This window comes from Argentina silus (assembly GCF_951799395.1).
Source record: "Argentina silus genome assembly, chromosome: 7".
Taxonomy (NCBI): Eukaryota; Metazoa; Chordata; class Actinopteri; order Argentiniformes; family Argentinidae; genus Argentina; species Argentina silus.
The window spans coordinates 18,633,447-18,659,445 of record NC_139661.1 but is presented as its reverse complement, the minus strand read 5'-3'; the positions used below and the strand labels follow the sequence as shown (position 1 = coordinate 18,659,445).

The window sequence follows — 25,999 nt, the reverse complement described above, 5'->3', positions numbered from 1 at the left end:
TTTATGTCCCATGCACCAACCTCGCCAAGTCATTTTCCTGTATGTGCAAATATACTTGGCCAAACAAAAGAATTCTGATTCTGATTCTGATTCTGATTCTGTTTCTGATTCTGATTCTGATTCTGAAAGCTTGATACATTATCTGAGAGTATCAAAGGCGAGAACTCTAAAGTGGTTCACCACTGTCACTACTCACAGTATGACATGTCATGTTTGTCTCTGGACCTGTAGTTACTCTCTTCTATATCATAGGAGAGTCACATGTGTTGGACTGTTAGTCTATTGTAAACTGGACATTCCCCCCTTGGTGTGCAGAAATAACATGTTTTGATCCACTGAAGTAATTGGCATGCAGATCAGAGCCATGAATTGCACTAAACTGGTAATCGGCTTGTGTGGCAGAGAAACAAGTCAGCCACATGATGGGCCGCTGCCCTGATTGTTTTTTTTTTGGGTCGGATGTTTTTGTCGCTCTCTGTTTTGCTCTCCATCTCTGGCTAGGAGATAAAAGTTTTGACTCATTTATGAACAAAGAGACAAAGAGCTCCCTCTCATCTCCCCAGCAAACCAATCAAATTAATGGAGCCATTACTTTGTCAACCGTTTCCCTTTTTAAAGCTGACTGATTAAAACTTGTGAAGATTGAAAACGTGTGAAGACACTCTGTGTGATGCAGCAGGCAGATAAGGTTTGGAGTTTCGGCACAGTGTGTGAGCTTGGGAGGACTTCAAATGGCAATCAGAAACTTAGGGTTGTTGTGTTTTTCCCCCAAGGGTAAAAAAGAAAGATTATGTCGCATGCATGATTGCAGCTTCCCATTTTAGCAAGAGCAAAAAATAACCGTGCACCTTTATCTCAGAGTTTTTGAGCAGTTGAACTGTATGCTCAGTTTTATTGTCTCTCCCCCTTTGACAGGATTTACTTATCTCAGCTCAGCTTTAAAGTTCTGGTAATACTTTATGTGTGTGTGTGTGTGTGTGTGTGTGTGTGTGTGTGTGTGTGTGTGTGTGTGTGTGTGTGTGTGTGTGTGTGTGTGTGTGTGTGTGTGTATGTGTGTGTGTGTGTATGTGTGCACTATTTGAAGACAACAAAAACAGCTTCCAAATAGCTTCCTTTTCTGTGTAAAAAAAGATTGCCACACAGCAGATACAATCATCGTTTCCACTGAAAGGAAATGACAGACAATAATGCATTGCAGAGGATGTTCTCTACTATATCATACCACATGTTCAGTATATCATGCTATTATAGTGCCCTGGGTTAGGATCTTTTAATGGTTATAAATCAGCAGACTATGCAGGAAGCCAGTGTTTAATGGTCAAACTGTATATGTAAAAGAAAAAAGATAGCCGTACACTCTTGCTCGGATTATTTATTCGACAACGTTTCGCATCAAAGCAGCTTGAAGAAGGCAGCTTGCTGTCGAAACATTGTTCCAATAAATTATTATCATGGGATCAAGAGTGTACGGCTCTATTTCTTTCTTTTAACTTTCTTCCCGCCAGCCTGCACCTCACCAAACTATGGTGTGCGTTTTCTTGTTTTGTTTTTTTAACAGACTGGATATATAACAAAAGAGAGAGAAACAATAAAGAGGAAGAGGAAATCATGGCACCTCCAAACTCTAAATCAAACAATTCCTCATCCTGGAAGCCCTTGCTCTAACCACATCATTCCGAAAAACTGCAAAACAATATACATCTCACTCTAAGAAAACAACGGCCTTGGCCAAGCTGTTTGTTATTTTAGAATATGCTGTCGTCATTACAAGCCTTGGCAGATGGGAGGAATTATTTCAAGATTTACATCTTCAAATATGCCTCGAGTAGGCTATATGTCAGACATTCAGAGCAACAGCTGGCGCCGAGTCCTAAAGTTGATGTATATTGTGGTACTAAGAGGAAACGGGCACTCATGAATGCGGGGAAAGCCGAGGAAGGGGCAATTGTTGACTGCAGAGCGCCATCGTTGCTGTCCATGGTTCTGAAATCCCGCTGCGGTTTGAGGTTATACTACCGCCACTCCACACCACACCTCAAGGATGCTTGCTGTCTGAGTTATCAGAGCGCACGTTTTTAGTCACAACGTATGGTTCCATCTACAGTCGTTCAATCTGGCTTGAATCATATGAAGGAGAATCACAACAATTTCCGACCTACAACAAATGTGCACAGCGATTGCAGTCCGAAAGTTTACACTTTGCACAATGTAGCCAGAATTAATCAGAAAGCGGGATAGCCCACCCAACTATATTTACCCGTGTCTCACAGAGTAGCTCTGGACTAGTAGGAAATTGTTGAAAACATTTCAGCGCTATTTTCTTGAATTGCACTCAAATACAGAACAGTCCTTGCCCTTCAAATAATTCCTTTCACAACCTAAAGCTTTCAAATGATCTGTCTGAAAACAGAGATATGGACATGGTTATTTCAGAAATACAAATTTACAGATCTTCATCAGAGATCTGTTAATGCACTCTGAATGATAAAATGACTAATCTGGCCTATATCACATAATATATTCGTTCCTCCCGGGTTCTACATGGTGGGGGGGTCTTTGGCAGTGATAATTGCCTTTATCAGATGTGAAAGATTATTTGGCGTGATCATGTAATCCTTAATGGTACAATTTCAGAAAACGAACATGCAAGTTCCCTGTTATATTGATTATTAGGCATACTGAATATAGTAGATGTTATATGCAACCAGGCAAAATGTGCTAGGAATAAGTCATTGAATGCATTTTCAGAGCTAAAAGTTTCATAGAACAAAGCAATACATTTTTCCGTGTTACTGTAAATATGTGTACAACAATAGAATTCATGTGCATGTGATACATAGAATGGCTTATCAAAAGTCAAATAGAGTGAAACTGCAACTGTCATGTCAACAAACTTCTATGTTGAACATGGTACAAGCAGAACCCATCAGAGAGAGGCGTAAGCCTTGACAAATGTTGTTCAACACAAAAAAACACCCACATTTGAATGCACCGACTGCCAGCTGAAGTCAGAGTAGATGCATTTGCCTCTCTGCCAAAGCAGTGTCACAAAGATGTCTAATTCAACCCACTTCCCCTTTCCCATTCTCTTAGTCTGGGGAGTTAGGGACAAAAGATAATGGTGCTGACGTTGGCTTTTCTTTTCACAGAAAAATGGCCCAATAATGTAGAGTGTGTGATTAGAGAGACCTTCTGAGTCTCTCCAATGCCATCAGTCCTGCTAATATCCAGACAGAGCTGCTTACAAGCCCAATGTCTATTCACACGGGATTGCCAGAGGGAGTGATCACAACAACAAACACTGGCTTAGAAGAGGGAAGGAGGGGAATTTAACACACACACACACACACACACACACACACACACACACACACACACACACACACACACACACACACACACACACACACACACACACACACACACACGAGGAAGGGGTAGTGACACTGTAGCCTTGGCTCAATAGAGTGAGATGGAAAGTCAGACCAAGGTTTAAAAGGGAAGGAGAGAGAGGGGAGTTGGAAGTCAACTGTAAATCTGGCTGTCTTATAATATCCAACCTTCTGCAGCTTATCTATAAAGCTTTTTTACAGTAATGTCTCACAGGAACCATAACAGCTTGCTTTAGGACCTCTAGATTTAAAGAGGTATCTGAAGGTTACACAACTGTGTGTGAACTACACAGGCCTTTCGTCTCCACAGTATGCACACGTAATAAGTCTTCTTGTGTTTGTTTCTCCCGTCAACAAACACCAGAGCATAATAGGTATAAACCCCTCTCTCTTTTTACCTCTCAAAATCAAATCAGACTCACTCTACCAAAATGTTAGCAAAAAATAATGTTGCCTAAAAGACAGGGCCGTCTATGCGATGCCAATTTCATCTCTTTCATCTCTTTATAAGCAACAAAAAGAGGAGTGTACAAACCAATGTGAGACATTTGGGATAATAATAAACATATGTCTGACACACACCACAACAACAACAACTGTATATTTAGGTTTGCTGAAGTGTTAGGTTCCGGGCCAATGCTGCAGACACAAACATCAGTGATATTTCACGCCATAAACACAGACAAGTGCTTTCACTGCATATAAACAGCATCATTTCATCACTGTGTCAGCCACCATTACACATCACCATCGTTAAAACAGCCTCAATCAATCGGATCCTCCAGAGAAATCTGCCCTGCCCTGGGCTTAAATAGTCTTTGCAGGGATTTTGACCAGATGTCCGGAAGGATTAAAAACTTTTCTTTATCCAGGCCCCTAAAAATGCTTTTGCACTTTGAGTTATTTTGCACATATTTAACTGACCTTTTTGTCTTTGAATAATTTTCCAATGGATTCACTGACCAGTTTCTTATTTTGCAAGTTAAAAGCTTGTGTAAAGAGGAGCCATTTTATCACAAGGTGTATGAAGTACAGTGTAGTATCGTGGCATTGAAGGTCAGATTCTTGCTGACTCCTCAGACGGCTGGGGGATACATCTATTCTGATGTCAGTTGGCATGAATATTGGCAGGTTGCATGTGTATCCTCCAACACCCAATTTAAACACTCATATGCCATATAAATGAAGAAAATAGCTTATAAAACACTCAAAAACCACTCAGTGCAAAATGAACCTTTATTGTAATTGTGCCATTGCCCTGAAACATGACAACATGAACACACACTGTATAAAACACATTATTTCATAGCTACAGTTTGTATTTAGATATCTACCATTTAACTACTTCTGAATTGGGCCACATTATTCAAATCCATTGTGCAAATTGGAAGTGTAGTCATCTGCATGCAACTACTGTTCCCCAGAATGGGTTTATGTATTCTGAGGCAGAGTGGTGGTATAATAGGCTCTAATGGAAACAGATGTTGCTTTCCATGGGACATGGCATTTCTAGCCTGCCCGGGAGAGACATCTTGCTGCTTTCAATAGCCCAGCTCCATCCTGACTACACATCAAATACATTAATCTAAGAACAATGCAGGAAATAATACCTTTCTCCTTGATAACACAATGCAAAGTGCAAAACAAGTGAGGTCCTTCAATATACGCCCCCCACTACCCCCCTACACCTAACTAAATTACATTTGGCAATGGCCTAGACATAGCTGTGCACAAAATTGCCTTTGAAAGGCCGGGGGAGAGGCAAAAACAATTTCCTGACAAGTGAGAGGGGGGTGACTCAAAGTATATCATTATACGAGGTGCACGTCGTCTGGGAAAAGCTAATTGGAGGTAATTTTGTTCTCAATTTCAATAAAGGTAATGAATGGAGAAGTACCACACCACACTCCTCTTCTCATTACCTCATATCCATGACAGCGTGCGCGGGAGGGGGGGGGGGCACGTTGTACTCTGCCCTGACACTGCATGTTGGTGTGATGTAGAGGTAGTGTCACAGGTGATCATTAGGTGTGTGCTATGAGGGACAGGAGAGTGGGATGTGGAGTCAGACAGCCTGCAGGGCCCTGATGCCATCAGCGGGTGTAGAGGGAAGGATGGAAGGCTGGAAGGAGGGGAAGGGTAGAAAGATGGCCCCCAGGAGGAGCAGCGGCAGCCAGAGGGAGGAGGCTCACAACTTAGCCGCGGCAACAGCGACAAACTGATGACATTCAAACTCTGTCACGAGTCATAAAGAACCACAGAAGGGCATTGGAATCCATTATCACCCCACGGATTGAGGGAATGCAGCGTTGCATCCGCTCCGAGCCCTTGACAACGCCTAGTTTCACAGGCAGACATCTCACAATCAATGTGGTTTAATCACGTCCATTTTCCTCTCAATAAAGAGCAGAAAATGCCTCAGGTCAATAGCCGCTAATAGCAGTGAGAGATAGGAAAACGTTCCAGGGGTGGTCATTCACTGCCTGGGGAGCGATGAAGAGGGGAGAGGGTCATTAGTTTGTGTCACACTTCTCTTATTACCAGTATAGTCATGAGAGGGTGTTAAAGCTCTCCGAATATCTTCTAAGGTTATAGGGTGTCGTCCAGCTGTCCTTTAACCGTGCCGCTTCCCTCAAAGTACACAAAGTACACTTCTTATTCTCACCTTCCCCGTAATATTCGTTCGCAAGTGTGGAATCGCAAACTAGCCAAAGGCTTCAGAGAACCACTGAATAGCTTATCTTCCCTCATTCCTAATGCTAGGCTGCTCCCAGCTGTGAGGAAGGTGTGGACTATGGACTATGAATGTCTAATGCAGGGTCGAATTCATAGTGTGAGGTTGTAGGGCCTCATTGGCATAGGAGTGTGTCGGAGTGCATCGATCTACCACGACAGAGCCAACCCTCACAGTGACCTCCAGAGAGAGAAAGAGAGTCTCTAACCAGATTGGAAACAACAACAACAACAACAACAACAACAACACTGCCCAAGCCATGGCAAACAAAAAAATCTATTTGTCACGATCATAATCATTTCACAAATGGGCACACTGTGGAAAGATTTTAGTGAAAAATGTTTATGTTGATGTTACAGTTGATCCATATAGTGTTTTGTCACTTGATTGCTCTTGATTATTGTTCTTGATTGTTCTTGATTATTGTTCTTGATTATTCCATGTTATATACGGGAATAGACTTCAGATATTACGGGGAAGGTGAGAATAAGAAGTGTACTTTGTGTACTTTGAGGGAAGCTGCACGGTTAAAGGACAGCTGGACGACGACCCTATAACCTCAGAAGATATTCAGAGAGCTTTAACACCCCCTCATGACTATACTGGTAATAAGAGAAGTGTGACACTGTATTTGAAAGGATCCTGTGTTACTCTCTTGTTGAAAGGAAAAGTAGCAGGCTTTTGAGGGAGATGCATGCAGAAAACATGCTCCATACTGTATGCCTGAGTCCCAAAAGGCCAAACATAATCTATCTTGTAGAGGAGACCTTCTTTGAGGGGGCCCTCTAGAGCCCTATGGTTCCGGATGGTTCCGGCTGTGGTGTGACAGACTCATTCAGAATGATGACCCAGATGACTCTGAGACAAGCCATACGGTACCCAGCCATCCCTCAACCCGTGACAGATACTCCCCTACCCCCAGCCCTGCTGAATAAAATATGCAGTAAGCTGAGACACTATCAAGGGATAGGGTGCGGCGGAAGGGGGTTGGTGCTCTGATTCCATAAGGGTGCACTGGGGACCTCATGTCAAGATAGCTCTCGTGATATCCTCATCTTATCAGATCAAATCGTATCAGTGAAATGGTGATCTCACTTTTTCCAAAAGGAACCAATGTCATTACCAAGGTTATGTCTTAAAGCTGCACGCCCCAAAGGTATGTGAATTTTGCTGTGTCCTGATTGGAGGAGAAATTGTAGAATAACAGAACAACAAAAAATGACACTTGAATAAAAGTATGAGAATTAAAGAAAAGTTGAATATTAAAAGTTGTATTAGGAGCCTTCAGAGGAGCCTTCAAGAGTCGTTGAAGTCTTTGTTGTTCTGACCTTGAAAACTACAAAACTCCAGGTCCTTTGGTGTAGCTAGTCACAGAGCCCATTGTTGTCTGGAGTGGTGCTACTCTGAATCCAAATGCCACAACATGTCACGGTGCAGTCACAGTGGCAGGGTTTTAATGTTTATGTTCATGGCAATAGAATACAGGCACCATCATTCTATTCTGCTGCCAAGCAACCGAGTGTGAAGTCTCCTCCTGGCTGTTTCCGGATCCCTCTATTAAATTATTCACATGCTGATCATTGTGTGACTGACTCTCTTCTCCCTTCATGGATGAAACCAGATGTGTCACAAATTATCTCCGTAAACGTGCTGCCTGCTGTCCCTTCCATGGATTAGATTAGTAGGCTGGGAGTGCTAATGATCGCCATATCAGCTGACTTGCTCCACTGTCATGTCTTGTTCCCATGGGCTGATGGAAAAGGCCTGTTGTGGACACTGAGCAAAAACAGTGCTCAGAGCTTACCAGCTTATAACCTTGTGATAAGTTCTGAATGCGTGGTTTCACCTTTAATTTAAAAAAGAAACATTGCGATGTATTTATTAGGCTTTAAACAAAGACTACTCTTGTATGCGTGTGGTTTTTATAGAGAACATATGCAAATATGACCCAAAACAACTCACCTTTAAAAAAATCTGTCATTTGGTACTCTACAAATAGTGCCAATATAAACTATTTATAAATACTTTATAAACCCCCGAAAAGATACCCAAATGCAAGGTTTTACCAGCAAATCACATTGAAGACAAGCGGTAAAGATATTTATGATCGACTCCAAAGGCCATGTATCTTAAATAGGGTATGAAAACACTGCATTAAAAAACTCTGTGGAAAAAAGGTGTAATACATGCTTAGAATAATAATGTAATACATGCTTAGAATACTAACAAGACTAATTATCACCGTTAGGAAATTCTGTTTTATTTAGCGCTAAGTGTTTACAGAGGCCTCAACAGTATGAAAGTTTTATTGGCCCCAATAACATACCCTCAGCACTCCCAGCAACACTTACAGAAAACCCCTTATTAGCTAAATTCCACTTAATTTTTTTTAAACAAACACTTCAAACTCCAACCTCTATTCCTCTAGAAAAAACAACAACTCATCAATGCTTCGATTCAGTGTTTACGTGATCCAGAGTGCCATTATTTCTTCTATTGTTATACATGCTTGTTTTGGTTTAGTGGCAGTGGATTGGCAGCGTTTTCTTTACTGCCGGTGCAAAACACCCAGCACAAACAAATCTTCAAGTACAAAACATTCAATACAAACTTTGTCCTCTTTGGAAATTGCTTGCACAATAACCAAAGCTTGTGTGAGTCACAGATAAAGATTGCTGCTTGCTGTGGAGGAAAACCAGCTGAGGGGAAAATCAGTCATTGCAAATGACAAACGCAATGATCATCAGTCTGCTGGGATGAAATGATTGCGTACGGTGTGGTACATTGGTTTTCTGCTCAGTGTAGCCGTTGCTACGCAGTGACAGGATTGCTAATAAAGGACATTTTTCAAGTCCTCTGTGTACAAACAAATCATTAAAGTGTCACTGTATGGCTTTGTTCATCAGAAATCATCCATGCCTCAATGTCGAAATGGCTTGTTGGTTTTAGTTCAAGGTATAGGTAGATTCTGTGCCATCCACACGAAGACTACATCTAGGCCTAACCTACAATGTTTTCATAAACCAGAAATCATCTCAGAACCCCAGTTCAGATCCTCTGGACAGAGATTCAAAGTGAAGTGAGCCCTGACAACCCGTCCCTCCTCCAAACCACAGTGAGTGGGCCTGCAAGAGGAAGATAAACTGAAGCAAAACTAACACTTCCAGACTCCCCAAGCACACATACACAGGGCCCTGGTGGGGATATTTAGAACATACACTCCTCTTAAGACCACCAAAGGCAAGTCTAAGTCCAACTTTATCCCACTCAGCTTCCAACAGATAGCACTGAGCGAGAGGTAGCTTTTAGCCGGGAGCTATGTATTGATGCGCACACTCTGGGTGGAGCGAATGCATGGTTTAGGAGAGGATGAAAGCAGAGAGATGGTGCTGGGTGGGGGTGGTGAAGGATTGTGGGGGATTTTTATTGATGCCCAGGGTGTTTTTTTATGCACACAAGCAGCAACCACACAGCAGAATGACTCCAGCGAGAGTTTCCCCAACTGATACAGCCTCTGTCGGTGGAAGTAGAGTGCTGATTTAGTTCCCTTCTCAATCTGTGCTTGGTGAAAGTGTAGTTTTTGGGAAGCGTGTGCGCAGGCATTTTTAACATGGAATCTAAATCCACATTATGCAAGAGAAAGGCAGTGATTGCCTCTGAACTACTCATCATCAGAAAGGAACACCAAAACCTTTCCCGCATGCAGAAATGTTGACCTTTTTAACCTTTAATACTCAGCTGATTCCATTGTCCTTTGTGTCATTGTCAGAGCCACCACATTTCTCATCTCTGAGAGCAAGTGAGAGTGCTATCAGCAATCACATGCAGGTGTGGTTGATAGTCCCACATGGCTACAAGATCAGACATTCACACACTGACTTAATGTGTTAAGGTGGAGGGGAGAGCATGAGGAGGGTCTGGTTAGAGGTGGCAATTATTCCCCAGTGAGATGTTGTTGGCAGATCCCTTCGGTATTAGGGACCCTGCGGTTAAGGTTTAGGTGTTTTGCACAGGTGAGAGGAACATTCATTTAGAGCCTCTCATTTCTGTAGTACAGCAGTGGAACATCAATGCTCATTCACATTCACTCCCCAGCTGAACAAATCCAAATGGCTTGGTACTGACATATCTGCAAATCCTAGAGATGAGCTATTGATCCTGGATCAATTAGAATGTCTCGGGTGAGATGAGGAGAGACACACAGTAGTTAGACAGATGACTGATGGGAGAGAGAAGGATCCAGACTCCAGACGCACGTTGTTATTGTGGTCATCACGAAAAATTAGCATTGTCACCCGCCATTGTCCTGCGGGCCAATTCTGGCCTGGGATGAGACGCAGCTAGTGATAGAGCCATTTGTTAGCAGCTCATTTCAAGCCCACAGAAATTGAGCAATCACGTCTAGGGTTTCCAAACAACAGCAGGCAGCCAGGCCTTGCATTTGGCGCAGTGCAGAAAAAACAAGTAATTGCCCTCCTTGACAGCCTGTATCATTAAGTCAGGCAAACTTGTCATCCAGTTCAGCCAAGGGTGTGACATGAGACACAACAGCAAAAAGGCAGCAAAGACGTTGATGCATATTGTGCCTGGCAAGAGACAAGTGTGCAGGGCTAATTGATTTAGTTGCTGTGGTGGCAGAAGAGGGGAGGAGCCATGTGAATGGAGATGGGAGTCAACTGCTCTAACAAACCAGGTCATAGGTTAAGGGATAGTGATGAATCAACAGCTAATGTAAACAATGTTAAAACTGTAATGAGTTGCCATTAAGCATGACCATGCCACTAAGCAAGACCAGTAGTGACAGCTGCATTGCCCTAAGTGTGTGTGTGTGTGTAATATAATTTGAAAGTAATTAATACATCATGAGCAATGCATCTTAATGTATCTGGTAGTATTTCCTCTTATTTCTGAGGAAGGTATTGATAAACATGTCTCTGGATTCACTTTGCAACGACAAGAGGAATTGACAAAAGGCAGAAAAACATCTTTAATAAATGGAACGCACAAAGAAATCAACAATCAAATCAATTGTTAACTTTGTCTTCCATGTGCAAATACAGTTCAAGTCATTTCACACTTGGGTGAACTGAACTCATTTAATGTCAATACAGATACAAAATTAAAACTTTAAAAAAGTCAATCCAATACATTATAATTTGTTTTTATAAGAAATGAAAGGGTGCTCAAAAAACACAATACCGGACAAACAGTTGACCATATGAAATGCAGTTTCTCCATTCCCCCCCCCCCCCCTTGTACTTCATGAGCAAAGACAAGCTACGCTCTTAGAAAACATGGCATGATTTCTGATGAAAGGAAGAGTTGAAGGAAAGTGTTAGAGAACCATTGTATGTGTACAAAAGGAAGACGTTACGCCCAAACCCCAATCGACCTCTAGCCCCTGCTTCCTGGACATGTCTGAGAGGTTTGGATAAGTCTAAGCACATCGCCATGAACCATCCAATACTTAAAGACCTACACAGAGGCTAGGAGTTAAGAGACTTGGGGTCACTTTGGGAAAGGACATATAAAAGACTCTCTTTGAATAACCATGGAATTCACAATACAATAAAAATATTTTTCCTTGAAAGATTGCTGCCATCTGTGCTTGATGGTGGGCAGAAACAAACTGTCAGTATGCTTGAGTGCAGTCTTGCTCTACTCCTTGATCCTGATTGGTTGAGATGACAGGAACTCACCGACTTCCTCAGGCATCCGGCAGGGTGGGTAACAACATGGGAGGAGGAGAGCAACAGATGTCCAAATCAAATGGAAGGAAAAAGATGCTGAAGGGATGAATGGATGGATGAGTAGATGGAGAGGGAGGGAGGGAGGGAGGGAACGGGCTTGTTGTCTATGCTGACGATCGTCGGCGGATCACAAACGCTCCCCTCTGTAGCTGTCCCAGATAAATCCTCATCTTCGTACTGTCGCTCGTCTTCCTCACCCAGATCTATTACGAGGAACAAAACAAAATGGCAGAGAGCAGTCTCAGTCAATCTGGCATGGTGTTCTGCTCCTCAGTCACCACAACAAACCAATAGACGGAAAGGCAATGGCAACATCACCCAATTTAGACCAAACCACTACACCATTTAGTGATGCAGACCCCCTGCATACACACCCCCTATATACCCATATAAATCTCCACCCAATCCATACATCATTAGCTCTAGCCATGGACATAAGAGGCTAAAGGACAGTTGTAGTTTTAGAGGATATCGCTGGAGATGAAGCCCACCTCGTTGGTTCCCACTGAGCTGATGACACAGCTGATCTTGGTGTTCTCCTTGGACTCTAGATAGATGGCCTGGCTCTTATGGTACCTGACGGGCACAACACAAACAGCGCTGGTTAGCTCAGAGTTAAGCACTGATACTGGGGGAGGAGGGGGGGGGGGGGATTATTTGGATTATCACCCTTTAAATGACGTTCATTGGATCATCTGACAATGACGAGAAAAACAAAACCTGCTGGAAATGGCATGTTGGCATACTATCTGACTAAGGACGGAGAATGAATGATATATTGCCATATGTTTGGGTTTCTGGTGGGGTAGGACAGTTGAACTGAAAAGTTATTTTCTTCAAGAATCAAAGCATGTTTACTCTGGTTTATAAATGTAATTGTAAACGAACATGGTTACAACTACAATTTTGATTTCATGGATGGTCAGCCCTTGCATCCATAGCTCAGTCTATGAATTTGAGAGTGGTTACTTTTCTTCAGCCCCATCCCCCTCAGGTGCTTACAAAACAAATGTGGCAGAAACTTGTTGTTGATTTAATCCCAGATTGCCCCTTTAACCTGAGGTAAGGATACCTAACACTGCAGAAATGGAGCAAATGTGGGCAGTTTTTCTCATAGCCTGTGAAGTGTGTGTGAAATATGCTCTCCTCTCCCCCAGCCTTTCCTTAGCGACGGTCTGGTAAGACGGTAGAGATAGCAGCGAGTGCTGCTCTTTGCTCGCTCACCTCTCCCTGACTTCAACATTTATCAGAGGCTAAATGAAAGTGGGAGACATTTGTAATATAACAGAGGATCACAGTTCACATTCCCTCCCTCTTCAAAGGAATTATTCATCAGGGCATGGCCAATCCAGAGCTACTTTCTCTACCCGAAGGGCCTGAGCGGACGGATAATCCAAAGACAACACAAGCTCCCTTTATCACTTCTGCATTTTGTCAGAATGCAGAACTAACAGCATACCGCTCAGCCAAATTTCAACATTTGTGATGATAAAATGCAACACCATGGTAGCAGGTGGCATCAGCCTGGCCAACATTACTATTCATATGTTAATATCAAACACCTCCTTCTGCTCGTTGGCCAAAGGGCATGTTTCTGTAAACACACTTGAAACAAAACCATCAACATCACATAAATCTTTACTGAAATGTCAACTACTCAACTAGCAAAGCCAGCCTACAGCATTCCAGAATAGAAGATATATAAGGGTATGTTGCCATCTACTGGCTAAAAAAAAGAATATATATATTATATATATATACACACACACACCTTGCCAGGAGTGTGCAAAGCTGTCATCAAAGCAAAAGGTGGCTACTTTGAAGAATCTAAAATATAAAACATTCTGGTTTGTTGAACACTTTTTTGTTTACTACATAATTCCATATGTGTTCCTTCATAGTTTTGATGTCTTCAATATTAATCTACAATGTAGAAAATAATTTAAAAAAATAAAGAAAAAACATTGAATGAGAAGGTGTGTCCAAACTTTTGACTGGTACTGTGTGTGTATATTATATATATATATATATATATATATATATATATATATATATATGAACTGCATCATGAATCAAAAATGTTTAGAAACCAACGAGTTCAAGCCTGATGATCTCATGTACATGAATTGCATCATGAATCAAAAATGTTTAGAAACCAACGAGTTCAAGCCTGATGATCTCATGTACAAGCCAATCTTACAAGTCTATTCAGCCAACGTGCAGAAAGCACCCAAAGCAGAGCAAAGGGGGACATGAAGATACGGTTGTCTTTGCACGAGCCAGGCCTTGCATACCATCTTTTGTCGTAATAAAGCTTCCCTTCCTCGATGCGAGCCTCACACCGCTGTGAGGGGGCCTCCATAGGAGTGGTGGGGAGATGCTCCGGAGATGAGGGAGAAGCTGGTGGAAGAAGGTGGAAGAAGGTGGGTTAACTAACTAAATCCACATTTGTAGTCATGTCACCCTAATTAAGTCTTACAACTATGCCTACCTGTTTGGTATTCTAGTATGGGTAAAGCTTGATGACTGTGTTATTCATGTTTAACAACAGTGTCTGACATTATGTTCTACGATAAAAACATTACATTTTTTACATATTTGAAACAAAATAACAGGATGTTGTTGCTGACATACCGGGACGCTTCGGTGACTTTAGCTGTGCAGGGAAAAAAGAAAATGATTAAATACTTTGTCAAGAATTGAGGGGGTAAAAAGGGATTCATATTATTAAATATACGTAAATGTAATAATAATAACCTTGTTCAGTGTTCGCAGATCTTCCAATATCTGTTCGTCTGTTAGCAAATAGTTTAACTGAGGTGTTGAGAGTTAAGGACAACTGTGATAACATACATAATAATTGATTATAAAAAATAAAAAATAATAATAATTATAAAACATAATTATTTCATTGATACCCATATCCAACTAAATATATACTTTCCTGTAAACTAATAACTATCTAAACAGTTTTTGTTCACAAAGGACTTGCTTTTTCATGAAGGTTGGCCTCCACTTAGTTTCTGTACAGATTGTCTATACATAAACAACGCCTGAACTTCCGAACAACTAGGGACTAACTGATGAAGAAGAAAATTGTTCAGATGTGTAAAGGATATCAGGTGCAGGTTTTCTCCTTTTGTCTGGAATGGGGACTGGATCGTTGGGCCGCCTCCGCAACTTTCTGGTCATGATGGGTTTCACTTCCATGGAATCTACACAGGGAGAGAGGGAATTAAGTCACTGCCCTTCACCTGACCTGGCAACCCTGTGGCTACTGGTGAAACTGCACAGATGGGATTCAGGTACATCAGTTCATCGCCATTACAGCACTACTCAACAGAGCGTTTAACATAAAATCTGAGAATTCAGAGGATAAGAACTCCACGCATCCAAGACTTGGTCATTTTAATTGGAGCGCTTGCTAATACCAAGATTCTCTGAGGGCTTAGAAGCCGTCCGTCCCCCTTTTCTCAAAAACGCTTCCACAGACGGAGGAGAAAAAAAAAGACTGAATCTTCCTCTCTGGTCTCTCTGTTTTTCTTTCTTTCACTTATTCTTTTCATCCCCCCTCAGAGCGTTTTCCTATCTGATCTCTTACCGCCTGTCAACTCCATTGTCAATTTCTCATTCTCTATCATCTTCTTTTTCTCCTCCAGTTCAGCAATTAAGTTTTCCTTCAGCTCAACCTTCTTATCGTCAAATTCTTTCACTGCTGCTTTCTTCTCTTTGATGTAGTTTCTCTCCACCTGCTCTGTCTGAGAGAGAGAGAGAGAGAGAGGGAGGAGGGATTAAAGAGATAGATGAGAAGGGGGAGGCCAGGGATAATCAGTGTCAAAAGGACATCACTGGTGAAAGTTTCATTTGAATTGTAGCATTAACACAAATCAAACATGCCTACCTCAAGTTGGAGAAACAGATCTGTGGAAACAGACAAAAACACATTATTATCGTGCATTACTGTTAGCAATGTCAGTTAACTGCCATCGCATTGGCTTACATCACCTTTGACAAAACACACACAAACACCTTTGGGTGCTACATGCTACAAAATGAGATCTCTTCACCTAGCAAGCAAACACTTCTCTTCAAAATCTTGATCTTATTGCACAACGGTATTCATACCAGCATTGCGGAGCCTTTCTTTGTATTGCTGATCCAGCTTCTTCATTCTCTTCTGGTACTCCTGCAGTGTGCCTACATGGATGCATTTCTTCAATTAAATGCACCTTGACAACGACATACCTCAAAACACCACCACGTAAAACACCACCACCACCACGTAAAACACCACCACGTAAAACACCACCACCACCACGTAAAACACCACCACGTAAAACACCATCACCACCACGTAAAACACCACCACGTAAAACACCACCACCACCACGTAAAACACCACCACGTCATAGGAAATATCATCAACAGTTATGTAAAATCATTAAGGTCTGATACATTTTCATATTGAGTGATAATAACAATTTGCAAGTGGAAGATTACCTTCTTGAAGTTGCTGTAATTGCCTTTTCAATGATGCCAATTTGTCTTGGTACATTCTGAAACAGATAAACCATCATGGTTATCACATGACCAACTGTCTGACATTAAACGTCAAAATCCTTTTTAGCGACATATGAGAGGAGCTCTCAACTTCTAGCCCAGGTAAAGGTGTCTGTCATAGCAAACACTCACTGTTCTTTGATTTCAACATAGTCATCCTCGTCATGTTTCGCTAGGTCAGTTTCACTGGCATCCTCTGTGTCTGGAAATGGGCAGAGAAAGAGAAAGCATCATCGTACATGCAAAAGTAAAAGGCTGCAAACCATTTTCAGCTGTATACATCAAGAGCACATTCTTTTATCACAAATTAATGACGGGACGCTTTCAGTTTTTGGACAAGCTTTCCTTCACATCAACCAATATTCCACAAGCTGTACCAACACTTGATTTGACAGAAAATAATCATGGGCCAGTAAAAATGAAGTTGCTGGAGGTGCCTGTGATGTACGCAATCAAGTTACCTTTATTTGTGTCACGCAAGATGAGTGTGTTAACATTGTCAGCCATTTGGCCTTTATCTGGCTAAAAAATAAACACTGTAAAACGATGTGGGGGATGATAAGCGGAACAGGTTTTCAGATATTTTATTTCGGTCAAGTAGCAGGCTAGATCATATTCAAGGTTGCAGGCTAAATAGCCGTGACAGGCAAAATAGGTAGCTGGCTAACTAACTAGCGCTCAGGGTCAGAGTGCCCGTTTATACCGGCTAGTAAGCAAAGGCAAAAAAGTTTGCTGTGAAACATTCCCTGAAGCAATCCGACACGACTGTCTAGTCCGGTAGCTTATATAGTACTCTAGCAAAACACTCGTTTTCTCAAAACCAGCAAGCTAATACTAGGTTTTACCTTAACTGCCGAACATTTGCCGCATGTTGACCAGCCACTCGCCAGGAGCTGCTAGCTCATGCGTAGCTAGCTGAAACAGTCAAGTTGTTCCAAGCGTGCGATGTGGCAAAAAATAGCTAACAAGCTAACGTTGTCAAACGAACCAAATTAGCCTTTTCTAGCGTATAACGTTAGTCAACTATTGCACTACCGAGCATGCCAGCCCAAGGTTTTGCCGGTGACCTGTCACTGCTAGTACAACTAGCTAGCTGTCGCTAGCTTCCTGCACGTAGAAGTTGAAATGACAAACTTTACATCAAATTGAGTGGCTAGAAAGAAACCATTGCAATCATAACTGAGCTCGCTTCCTTGCACTAATTGTGGATGAACCAATGCCAGTGTCCTAAAAATGTGATTCGACTGTGAGCCTCGGCGCTTGACCGACTCTGCGACAGCAATGTGTGGGCCCTCAATCCCAACCAGCCACCTCTTCGACTCGCTGCCTCTAACTCCGAAACTCGTAGCTAGTACTGGTAGCCAAATGGCAGCACAGGCGCAAGTGGACCGCTTTGAGGTCAAAAGCAATTGGTTTCTCACTCCACCACAGTTTGCTAGCCAACTAGCAGTAGCAATCTTTTTAATTGACAGTGTCCGAGTCCAATCCATGTACAGCAATCTTTGACAACTGTCAACACCATGCGACTTTCGCTGCACACTGACTGACTTTGTCCCTCAAGTGAAACGAACCAAACCATCCAGATCCGAGACTGTCCCCGACAAGCTAGCTACGAGCTAACATTTGGCATGAATGCAAAACCATAGCTTGCTAGCTAAAGTCAGAAGTTCGAAACGACGCTGAACTCCTCCCCCCTCTCCTGCACTGACAGGTAACGTTTAGCTAGCTATCTTCTCGTGTTGTAATGATGCGGAACGGTTCATCACCATAGTAAACCAACTAAAAAACAACAGCCATAGGCTTATCTGCTTATCTTAAACCCATTGATGATGATGATGCACTCCTAAGTAGTTGGCTAACTCCGATGATGATGACTTGTGCTTGTGTTGTTGTTTTTGTGATAACGCGTGACGCGTTGCTGTAGTATTTACTGTTTCAAGGCAATTTGTAACTACTTCTACAAGTATAACTACTATCCAAATAACACATCCAGCTAACTTATCTATCGACGTTAACTTGTAGTCCGTACTTTATCAGTTTACTAGCTGGCGTGTTTAGCTAATAATGGCATACTAGCGAAATGAATGTGTAACAACAGCTAGCAAGCTAGCTACCTTCTTCAGAGTCTCTTCCCCTGAAGCTCCGATCATCATCGTCGTCCACACTATCAAGTTCTTCTTCATCATTGTAATAATCTACCATCGGTGACAGTAAAGTAGAAGCCATTTGATGGCTAATAAAAATGTAAACAAACGCTAAATAAACAATCGTTTTGGAATATGCAGCTTAGAACAAAACAGCGCCTACATCTGTCAAGACCCATTCGTTCTGAGATGGCTGACAATGCTCCTGACCAAAATGACAATTCAACAAACATGGAAATACAAATTGTCATGCTATTTTAATGAGAACATTCGCCGTTTCTTAAAGTGTCAATTTAATCGCACACATCAGTAATAGAATTTAACCGACAATTACACCTAATGTGTATAATCCAAACAGGCACATAACACGGTAATCCCTGATAGAACAACGCGGTTTTTCGCGGGTCGTCAGTGTATCATCAAAACAAACCTGCTTTACAGCTCTTTCACTTGTTATAACCCATTAAAACAATTTCATAAGCTAAGTGTCTTATCATTATTGTCGTTTTAAGAAATGGTTTGCCAGAATGCACAATATTTGGTTTGGGGGGCAATGTAGTTTCTTTCCACATCTGTGTGTCTTCCCTCAAGTGTGCACTTGAGTACTCTCACAGTGCTCAAGCATGAGCCCTTCCGCTGTTGTCAATGCTGTCTTATAGATAAATAAACTACCACACACACTGGCATTCTTGATTGCTCCACAATGATATTTAATGGCTCAGTACTTTTCTCTATCAATATCATCTTCTCTCCAAGCACCTGAGTATGCAAGATGTGTTTACATGCATATCTCTTATCACACGTTTTACTATTAGGCCTAACCATTCAGAAATTGAAAATAAATTGTTTATGAAGATTTACAAAATTACGATGTACGTTGCTGACTGTGAGATGTACCTACATTTTTATTTTTTTTACATGACATGTTTGTGGAAATACCGGGCTGTTGAGCCTTTACGGATCACTTGCTGTTTCTACATGCATGAAACCCAGCATACACTGTAAAATACAGTGGCCAACAAATATGTTCATGTGAATTGGGGGTCGAACATATGCGACGTAGGCTACGTAGCTGGAAAGGTGTGTTTTGAAAAGTGAAAAGTTAGAACGAAGTGAAGCTAGACTTTTTATCTTCAGACTGGTATTGAAGGTGTAATACTCAAATATAACACTAGATGGCAGGGTCGCATCACTTTCTTTTTGGGGAGCAGGGATCGATAAATTTCTGTGAATGCTGCCAATGACATTTAATTAAGGGTGATATTTCTGCGATTGTCTTTCATCGCTTTCGATTTTCAGCGCAATTGTATACAGTGTGTATACTGTATAATTTAACGTAAAAGTGTTTTTATGGAGAAAAAATCGTTATGCTATAATGCACACTTAGTTCTGTGGAGAGAGATAATAAGTACATTGGGCATATACACTCACCGAGCGCTTTACACCTGTACACCTTCTCATGGTGGAGGTGGTGTAATGGTGTGGAGAATGTTTTCTTGGCACACTTTGGGCCCGTTAATACCAATCAATCATCGCTTGAATGCCACAGCCTATTTGAGTATTGTTGCTGACCATGTGTATCCCTTCACGGCCACAATTTACCCATCTTCTAATGGCTACTTCCAGCATGATAATGCACCATGTCACAAAGCAAAAGTCGTCTCAAACTGGTTTCATGAACATGACAATGAGTTCAGTGTTCTTCAGTGACCTTCCCAGTCACCGGATCTGAATCCAATAGTACACCTTTGGGATGTGGTAAAACGGGAGATTCACAGCTTGAAAGTGCACCTGAAAAATCTGAAGGAACTGCGTGATGCAATCATGTCATCATGGACCAGAATCTCAAAGGAATGTTTCCAACGTCTTGTGGAGTCAATGCCACGGAGAATGGAGGCTGTTTTGAGAGCAAATGGAGGCCCTACCCAGTATTAGTATAGTGTTCCTAATAAAGTGGTCGGTGAGTGTATATCTGCATACAAATCTTTAACCATCCATTGATGAACATTAACTAAAAAAGAGGTATCAGTCGTTCATCGGCTACCGTTTATTTTGTAATTCCTCAATGTATCTGAGCTCTATTATTTCCAATAAAAAACACAATTTCCAATTTGTTTCATCGAGTCAAATTAAACTGACAAAGCCAAATCAACCAGCCATCACATCTCTAGTGCAATTCAAAAACCAGCCAGTGGGCATGATCTATACAAATTGTGTTATGTTGTTATGTATGTAATACATTTATTATTTTCAACTGTACCAAAGACTCTCCATAGCCTTGAAGAAGCTATGGCTTTGGCCATCACCAGAGAGGGGTACGGTCTTTGTTATCACTGTACTAACATTTGTGGAGGTGCGTAGCGACGAGCAGCTTGCCAGATCTTAGGAACTTATTTCCGCCGCCTGTCAAACTAGCTGTCAGCGACGAGGGGCCGTGCTCGTGCTGCGAGAGGAACGAGTGTACATTCAGGAAGTCCTGACAGCAGTTCTGAGAGTCACATCGACATCTCCTCCGGAGTTGGACTAAATGTTCTTGAGAACGTGGATTTTCAACAGGAGCAAGAAGATCAATGGTCAGTGTTTACTTTGGTGTATAGTTAGATAGTAGACATGCCATTCTTATTATGATAACATCCTCATCTTCTATTGAAGCTGCTACTGTAGGTCCCCACGAGCACGAGAGGATACACTTCCTTGACCAAGCTGTCATGTCTTTCGGTGCAATATTTTCCTTAAGTGCAAAGACACATGTTCGTGTAACAGTTGAATAATGCGAACTGCTATAGTCACGTATAGGTGTCGGACAAAGTTGAGATCTTAACGTGTTGTTTTAACGTCACTTAGACGGTGACTATTAGCGCAAAGTGCGTACTTGAGTAGTTGAACTGCAAGCCAAATTATTGTTCTGTTGGCAACACCTGCTTGCAAAAATATTTTACTATCGCTTTCGGTGGACATAGTTTATCCATAGCCCACAACAAGGATTCCAATCGATTAGAGCGCATTACTTACTCAAATGAGGAACACAGACACAGCGGACGCGTTTTAGTAAAAAGGCACCTGATCTCACGGGTAAGTGTGGAGGAGCGAACAAATGACAAGCCAGTTTGGTTGTTGTGTGGCAAACCGAAACGTTTGACAAACGTATAACCATGATTTATACACCAGCAGTTGTTCAAAACTAGCATTTAACTTGGTTTAGCTAACATTTGTCAAAAAAAAAAATGCGTTGATATTTAGTTGCAAGAGAGGTTGATCGAATCTGTCTACTGTTGGAATTACAATGTAGACTGTCTAGCCGCTGCTCTCGCGTATTGGCTGTGCCACAGACTGCTTTCCATCGCATCGGATACATTGAGTGAGATCTCAGCTATAATTGTGTACTGGATCTACGATTAACATATCTTTATGGCGGCACATCTCTAATAAACATAAAATAAGACATGATTGAAATCAGACGACATGACATTTATTGTGCTCTGAAGCGACAGCCACAGAAAAAGATGCTACATTGTCCCCGTATCTGGTGTGCCTTTTGTGAATGCAGCGAAGCAAATGTTGTACTATCGTTCTGCAACCTTTATAGCCATTTAAAACATGACGTTTGATATGTTGTCTTTTTTTTGTAAAATGTAACATACAATTCATTAGGTGAGAGCTGTAACCACTGATGTGCAGATCTCTGTTTTCCCATAATCTGCATAAAAGTAAATGTAGGTTAACATGACGCGCTTGAAATCACTGATATAGGTGGCCAGCTGAATAGTAGGCTGCTAAAACCCACCATGATGTCATCCCTTTATGTACACCAAATGACTTAGAGCAGACATGCCTTTGACTAAACACATTTTTTTTATCAGTCATTTAGCCAGTTTCCTAAGACATAAGCAATATGAGGTCATAATACCGTTTTAATCTTACGTTTGTAACATTTAGCTAATTTACATATTCTGGAATGTGCACATTGTTGCCAATATTGTATCTTCCATAGAGAAATGAAGCAGCATCTTAAAAAAACCTCCGTTCCATGTTTCTCATTAGCCTTCATTAGCCTTATTATATCATCAAGGTAGCTCACCAGCAAGTATATGGCACAGTAATGTGGCGAGATTAGGAAGCAAGAAGATGAATCACACGGTGGCCTACAGTTCCGTGAAGCTGCATTGCCTGTCTTGATGATAATAGTTTACTGGCGTCGAAGGGCAATTCAATGTTTATTGTATCAAGATAAATGTCAACAGGGAGAATGGATTGAAATAGAACGCACACGTGTGTGGTGTGTGGTGTGTGGTGTGTGTGTGTGTGGTGTGTGTGTGTGGGTGTGTGGGTGGTGTGTGTGTACGCGTGCCTGTGCCTGTGCCTGTGCCTGTGCCTGTGCCTGTGCCTGTGCCTGTGCCGAAACTGGTACAACTAGGCAGTGTATTTCCAGGTGATGTCCTGTGTTTTTAGGTGCATACATCCAATCCTTTGGCATCTAGTGAATATGACCCCCATGTGGATGTGTTTGTTTGTGTGTCTATTAGCAGCCAGGCACACACATGCATGCATCCATTAATATGTATTTTACATATATAGCCCAATGCATATGAAATATACAAAGTACCCAATTAAATCTGTGCCTTGACTATCTAGCCTCAGTGTTTGACTCTATAATGTGTGTGTGATTGTAACTCTGCAAGTGCAAGACTGTGTGTGTGTTGTGTTGATGGATGCGTGGGGTGAGGACACATCAGCTGTGCCTGACAAGTGGCTGATGTGGCTGTCGGAAGAAGAGAGGCAGGCAGGTCTGGGCTCCCACAGAAGCAGCAGCTCGCAGACCCGACATCAGAGGGGAGGTTTAAACCCTGGCAACAGGCTTAATCACTACACTGACTGCTCTGTAAAGGGCTTTGGATAATCTGGGTGTGAATAAAGTTTCGAGAGAGAGAGAGAGAGAGAGAGAGAGACTCCCTCATTCCCCCTCACGTCTCTCAAGGACTGTTATGTACAGTATTGAACTGTCCTTCAACCACTCCAAGGAAGGAGGAAAAACATGTCTGTCTGTGCTCCACCATCACAACAATGTACAGTACAGTGTTCCTTTTGAAGCATCTATTCCCTGTGGGCCTTGTCCGTAAATACAGGGCAGATAGCGATTAGCTGCAGTGTGAAGACACACCACAGTCTCTGTCTGACTGTACAATAGGCTACAGTATTTGGAATGATGGATAAGGTGGCGACCTCCATTTACCTCTGGACTGTCAGCCTTCGCTTTGGGCTCTCTCATGTCGACGGCACTTAATGCAATCACTTTCGGTCTCGGTGTAATCCTGAATAGTCTAATTTCAGAGCAACCAGCGGGCGGAAAGGCCAGCGTGTGGCCTGAGAGGACCCGGGCCCATTATAATTAGCACTGATAACCATGCTCCAAGGACAGCCTCCTCTGGCCCAGCCATTATCTGCCAATTGATTCTCCTGCCGGAGAGGAGCGGAGTCAGTCTGCTGCTCGCCCCCCCTCGTTCACCTTGGCTGGGGTCATATTGATGTCAAAGTTAATGAGTTTAACTGCATCGCTGCCAAAGAACACTTTTAGGCCTGACTGTCATTTAACCTAATGTGTCTGTCAGACGACTGCGTTTATGCTAGTCGGCCCGTCACGCTTCTGTCTGTGCAAGAGGCAAGGGGGAAATGAGGCCTTCCTACAAAGTATGACAAGATTTCTGAGGTAGGATGTAAGAGACGTTGGTGGCAGGGGCAACCTGTTGCAAGTGCCAGTGCGTTGCATTCAGATCTCTCCTCCCTCCCCCTCCCCCCTCCACTGATCCTGCGCAACAACTCCCTCAAGCCTCTCTGCTGAAAGAAGCCTTGAACTTTTCTTCTTCTTCTTCTTCTTCTTCCCTTCTCTTCCTTTTCAAAGTAAGAGGAAGTCTGACTTTTAAAAATATATATAAGCGAATTGTCAGTTTAACCGGTGCTGCTGCCGCTGTTTGGGCGGTTTATGCCACGGTAGCAAAGCGCATCAAATATTAAAGCGCCGCTGTCAGGCTTAATGTTCTGCAGTGATCTGGTTTAGCATGTCTAATATAAGAATGCTGTCTCGGATGACGAGGAGAATTACGCTCCACTTTTTACCCCCCCCCCCCCCCCCCCCTCCCTCCTCCTCCTCATCCTCCTCCTCATCCTCCTCTAGCAGATGCATGTGTGCTGCTTTTAATGATGATTTCAGAAGACGGCGCCGCTGTGAGAGAGAAACTGCGTACAGATGTTTGGTAGCGGGAGCTGCTCTGCAGTATCACTATATTGAATTACCGATATTGACCACATCCCCACACCGCCTCACAATAGACAGCCTGTTCAGAGCGGGTGCTACTCTGTGTCACCCTATGGCGGCCATGAAGGCAGTGTTTGTCCCCCAGACAACCACCGTCCACCATGTCAGCCCAATCAAAGAGGTGTGTGTGTGTGTGTGTGTGAGTGAGTGAGTGAGTGTGTGTGTGTGTGTGAGTGTGTGTGTGTGAGAAAGATCAGTGCTGCTCTGGTTTTGAAGCGTGTTTCACGCGTCAGTTGCTTTTCTCTTTCTCCCGAATGTGCTCTGCTGTTCTGATGACGCCCGGAGGCCCGGCGTCACTCAAAGCCCTTCCTTCCCAATTTCTCCTCGTCTGGTGGAAACTGTGCCTTTGCCTTGTGTCTCGCATGACCATGGAAGGAGTCACTGAGATGTGTGTGTGTGTGCGCGCCCGTGTGTGTGTGTGTGTGGCGTGCGTGCAAACACTGCACATGGTCCACCAGCAGCTGCCTCTCACAGACATGAATCACAGGGTCCAGTTGAAGACAGTCATGGTCACCGTGGAGGGCGAGGCTCTGGTCAGATGGACATGGCAGTAGCTAAAACATGCCATCCTAGTGACTGTTCCCTCCCACACACTGCACAGTCCGGAGACTCAGTCCTGTGCGTCTGACTGACCAGTTTAATCTGAATACTTGGAGATTTGGATAGCAGCAGGGTGCAGCTGTCATCATCCCAGAGACTGTGTAGTAGTATTGCACAGAGCAGCGGCGTCCACTAATGTAGGCTACCAGCAACAGTATCTACATACGGCGACCTATTTTGCGCCAGGCAAATCAAATCACCTTTATTCACACCGTACATATACAGTAGGCTCCCAGACTCCCAGTTTGTCGTCGCGTGACCTTTGCAGTTACGTGACCTTTCTAAACGCTAACCCTAGCACCGTGGTGTAGAACAGATAGATGTGCTCCACTTCTCTCCCATGGCTTTGTGTCGTTTCCTCCCAGCGTGTAGCCTAGCCCTCAGTCATGAGGAAGGCATTCTTGGCAAGTCAACCTCAATGGGTGTGGGACGCAACACGAGCAACTTAATTACAGTCCTTCGGTACAAATGCGCCTCCGATTTTCTGGCGAAACAGCAGCTGCTAGTCG

General features: G+C 42.7%; 2 protein-coding genes across 3 annotated transcripts in view; one reads left to right on the top strand and one right to left on the bottom strand.

Annotated features, from left to right (window-relative positions):
* Window positions 1–11,093: 11,093 nt before the first annotated feature.
* Window positions 11,094–18,744, bottom strand: suds3 (SDS3 homolog, SIN3A corepressor complex component). Of its 2 annotated transcripts, none has more exons than XM_083673335.1 (12): window positions 18,551–18,744; window positions 16,569–16,638; window positions 16,377–16,432; window positions 16,002–16,073; window positions 15,778–15,797; window positions 15,478–15,634; window positions 14,996–15,091; window positions 14,634–14,695; window positions 14,511–14,532; window positions 14,171–14,276; window positions 12,368–12,452; window positions 11,094–12,079 (listed from the first exon to the last, which is right to left on the bottom strand). In XM_083673335.1, exons 1-12 carry the CDS (start codon window positions 18,660–18,662, stop codon window positions 11,981–11,983), a joined length of 957 nt encoding a protein of 318 aa, XP_083529461.1. In that variant the 5' UTR covers window positions 18,663–18,744; the 3' UTR covers window positions 11,094–11,980. The 2 variants fall into 2 exon arrangements, with proteins under 2 accessions (XP_083529461.1, XP_083529462.1); XM_083673336.1 differs by lacking the exon at window positions 18,551–18,744 and adding an exon at window positions 16,898–18,020.
* A 2,270-nt stretch (window positions 18,745–21,014) lies between these two features.
* The window catches only part of taok3a (TAO kinase 3a), a 49,450-nt gene continuing 44,465 nt past the window's right edge, over window positions 21,015–25,999 (top strand). Inside the window, exon 1 of the mRNA XM_083673385.1 lies at window positions 21,015–21,153. The gene's annotated coding sequence lies outside the window, so the exon portion shown is untranslated. The remainder of the gene's footprint in view (window positions 21,154–25,999) is intronic.

Bases quoted from the DNA above. Each gene is read 5' to 3' on its own strand.
- suds3 (XM_083673335.1), bottom strand. From the start codon at position 18,662: ATGGCTTCTACTTTACTGTCACCGATGGTAGATTATTACAATGATGAA. The intron at 15,635-15,777 runs GTAGGCATGTTT...TCTCTCTCTCAG, and splicing joins ATCTGTTTCTCCAACTTGAG to ACAGAGCAGGTGGAGAGAAA. The intron at 15,092-15,477 runs GTAAGAGATCAG...CTCCCTGTGTAG, and splicing joins GACAATGGAGTTGACAGGCG to ATTCCATGGAAGTGAAACCC.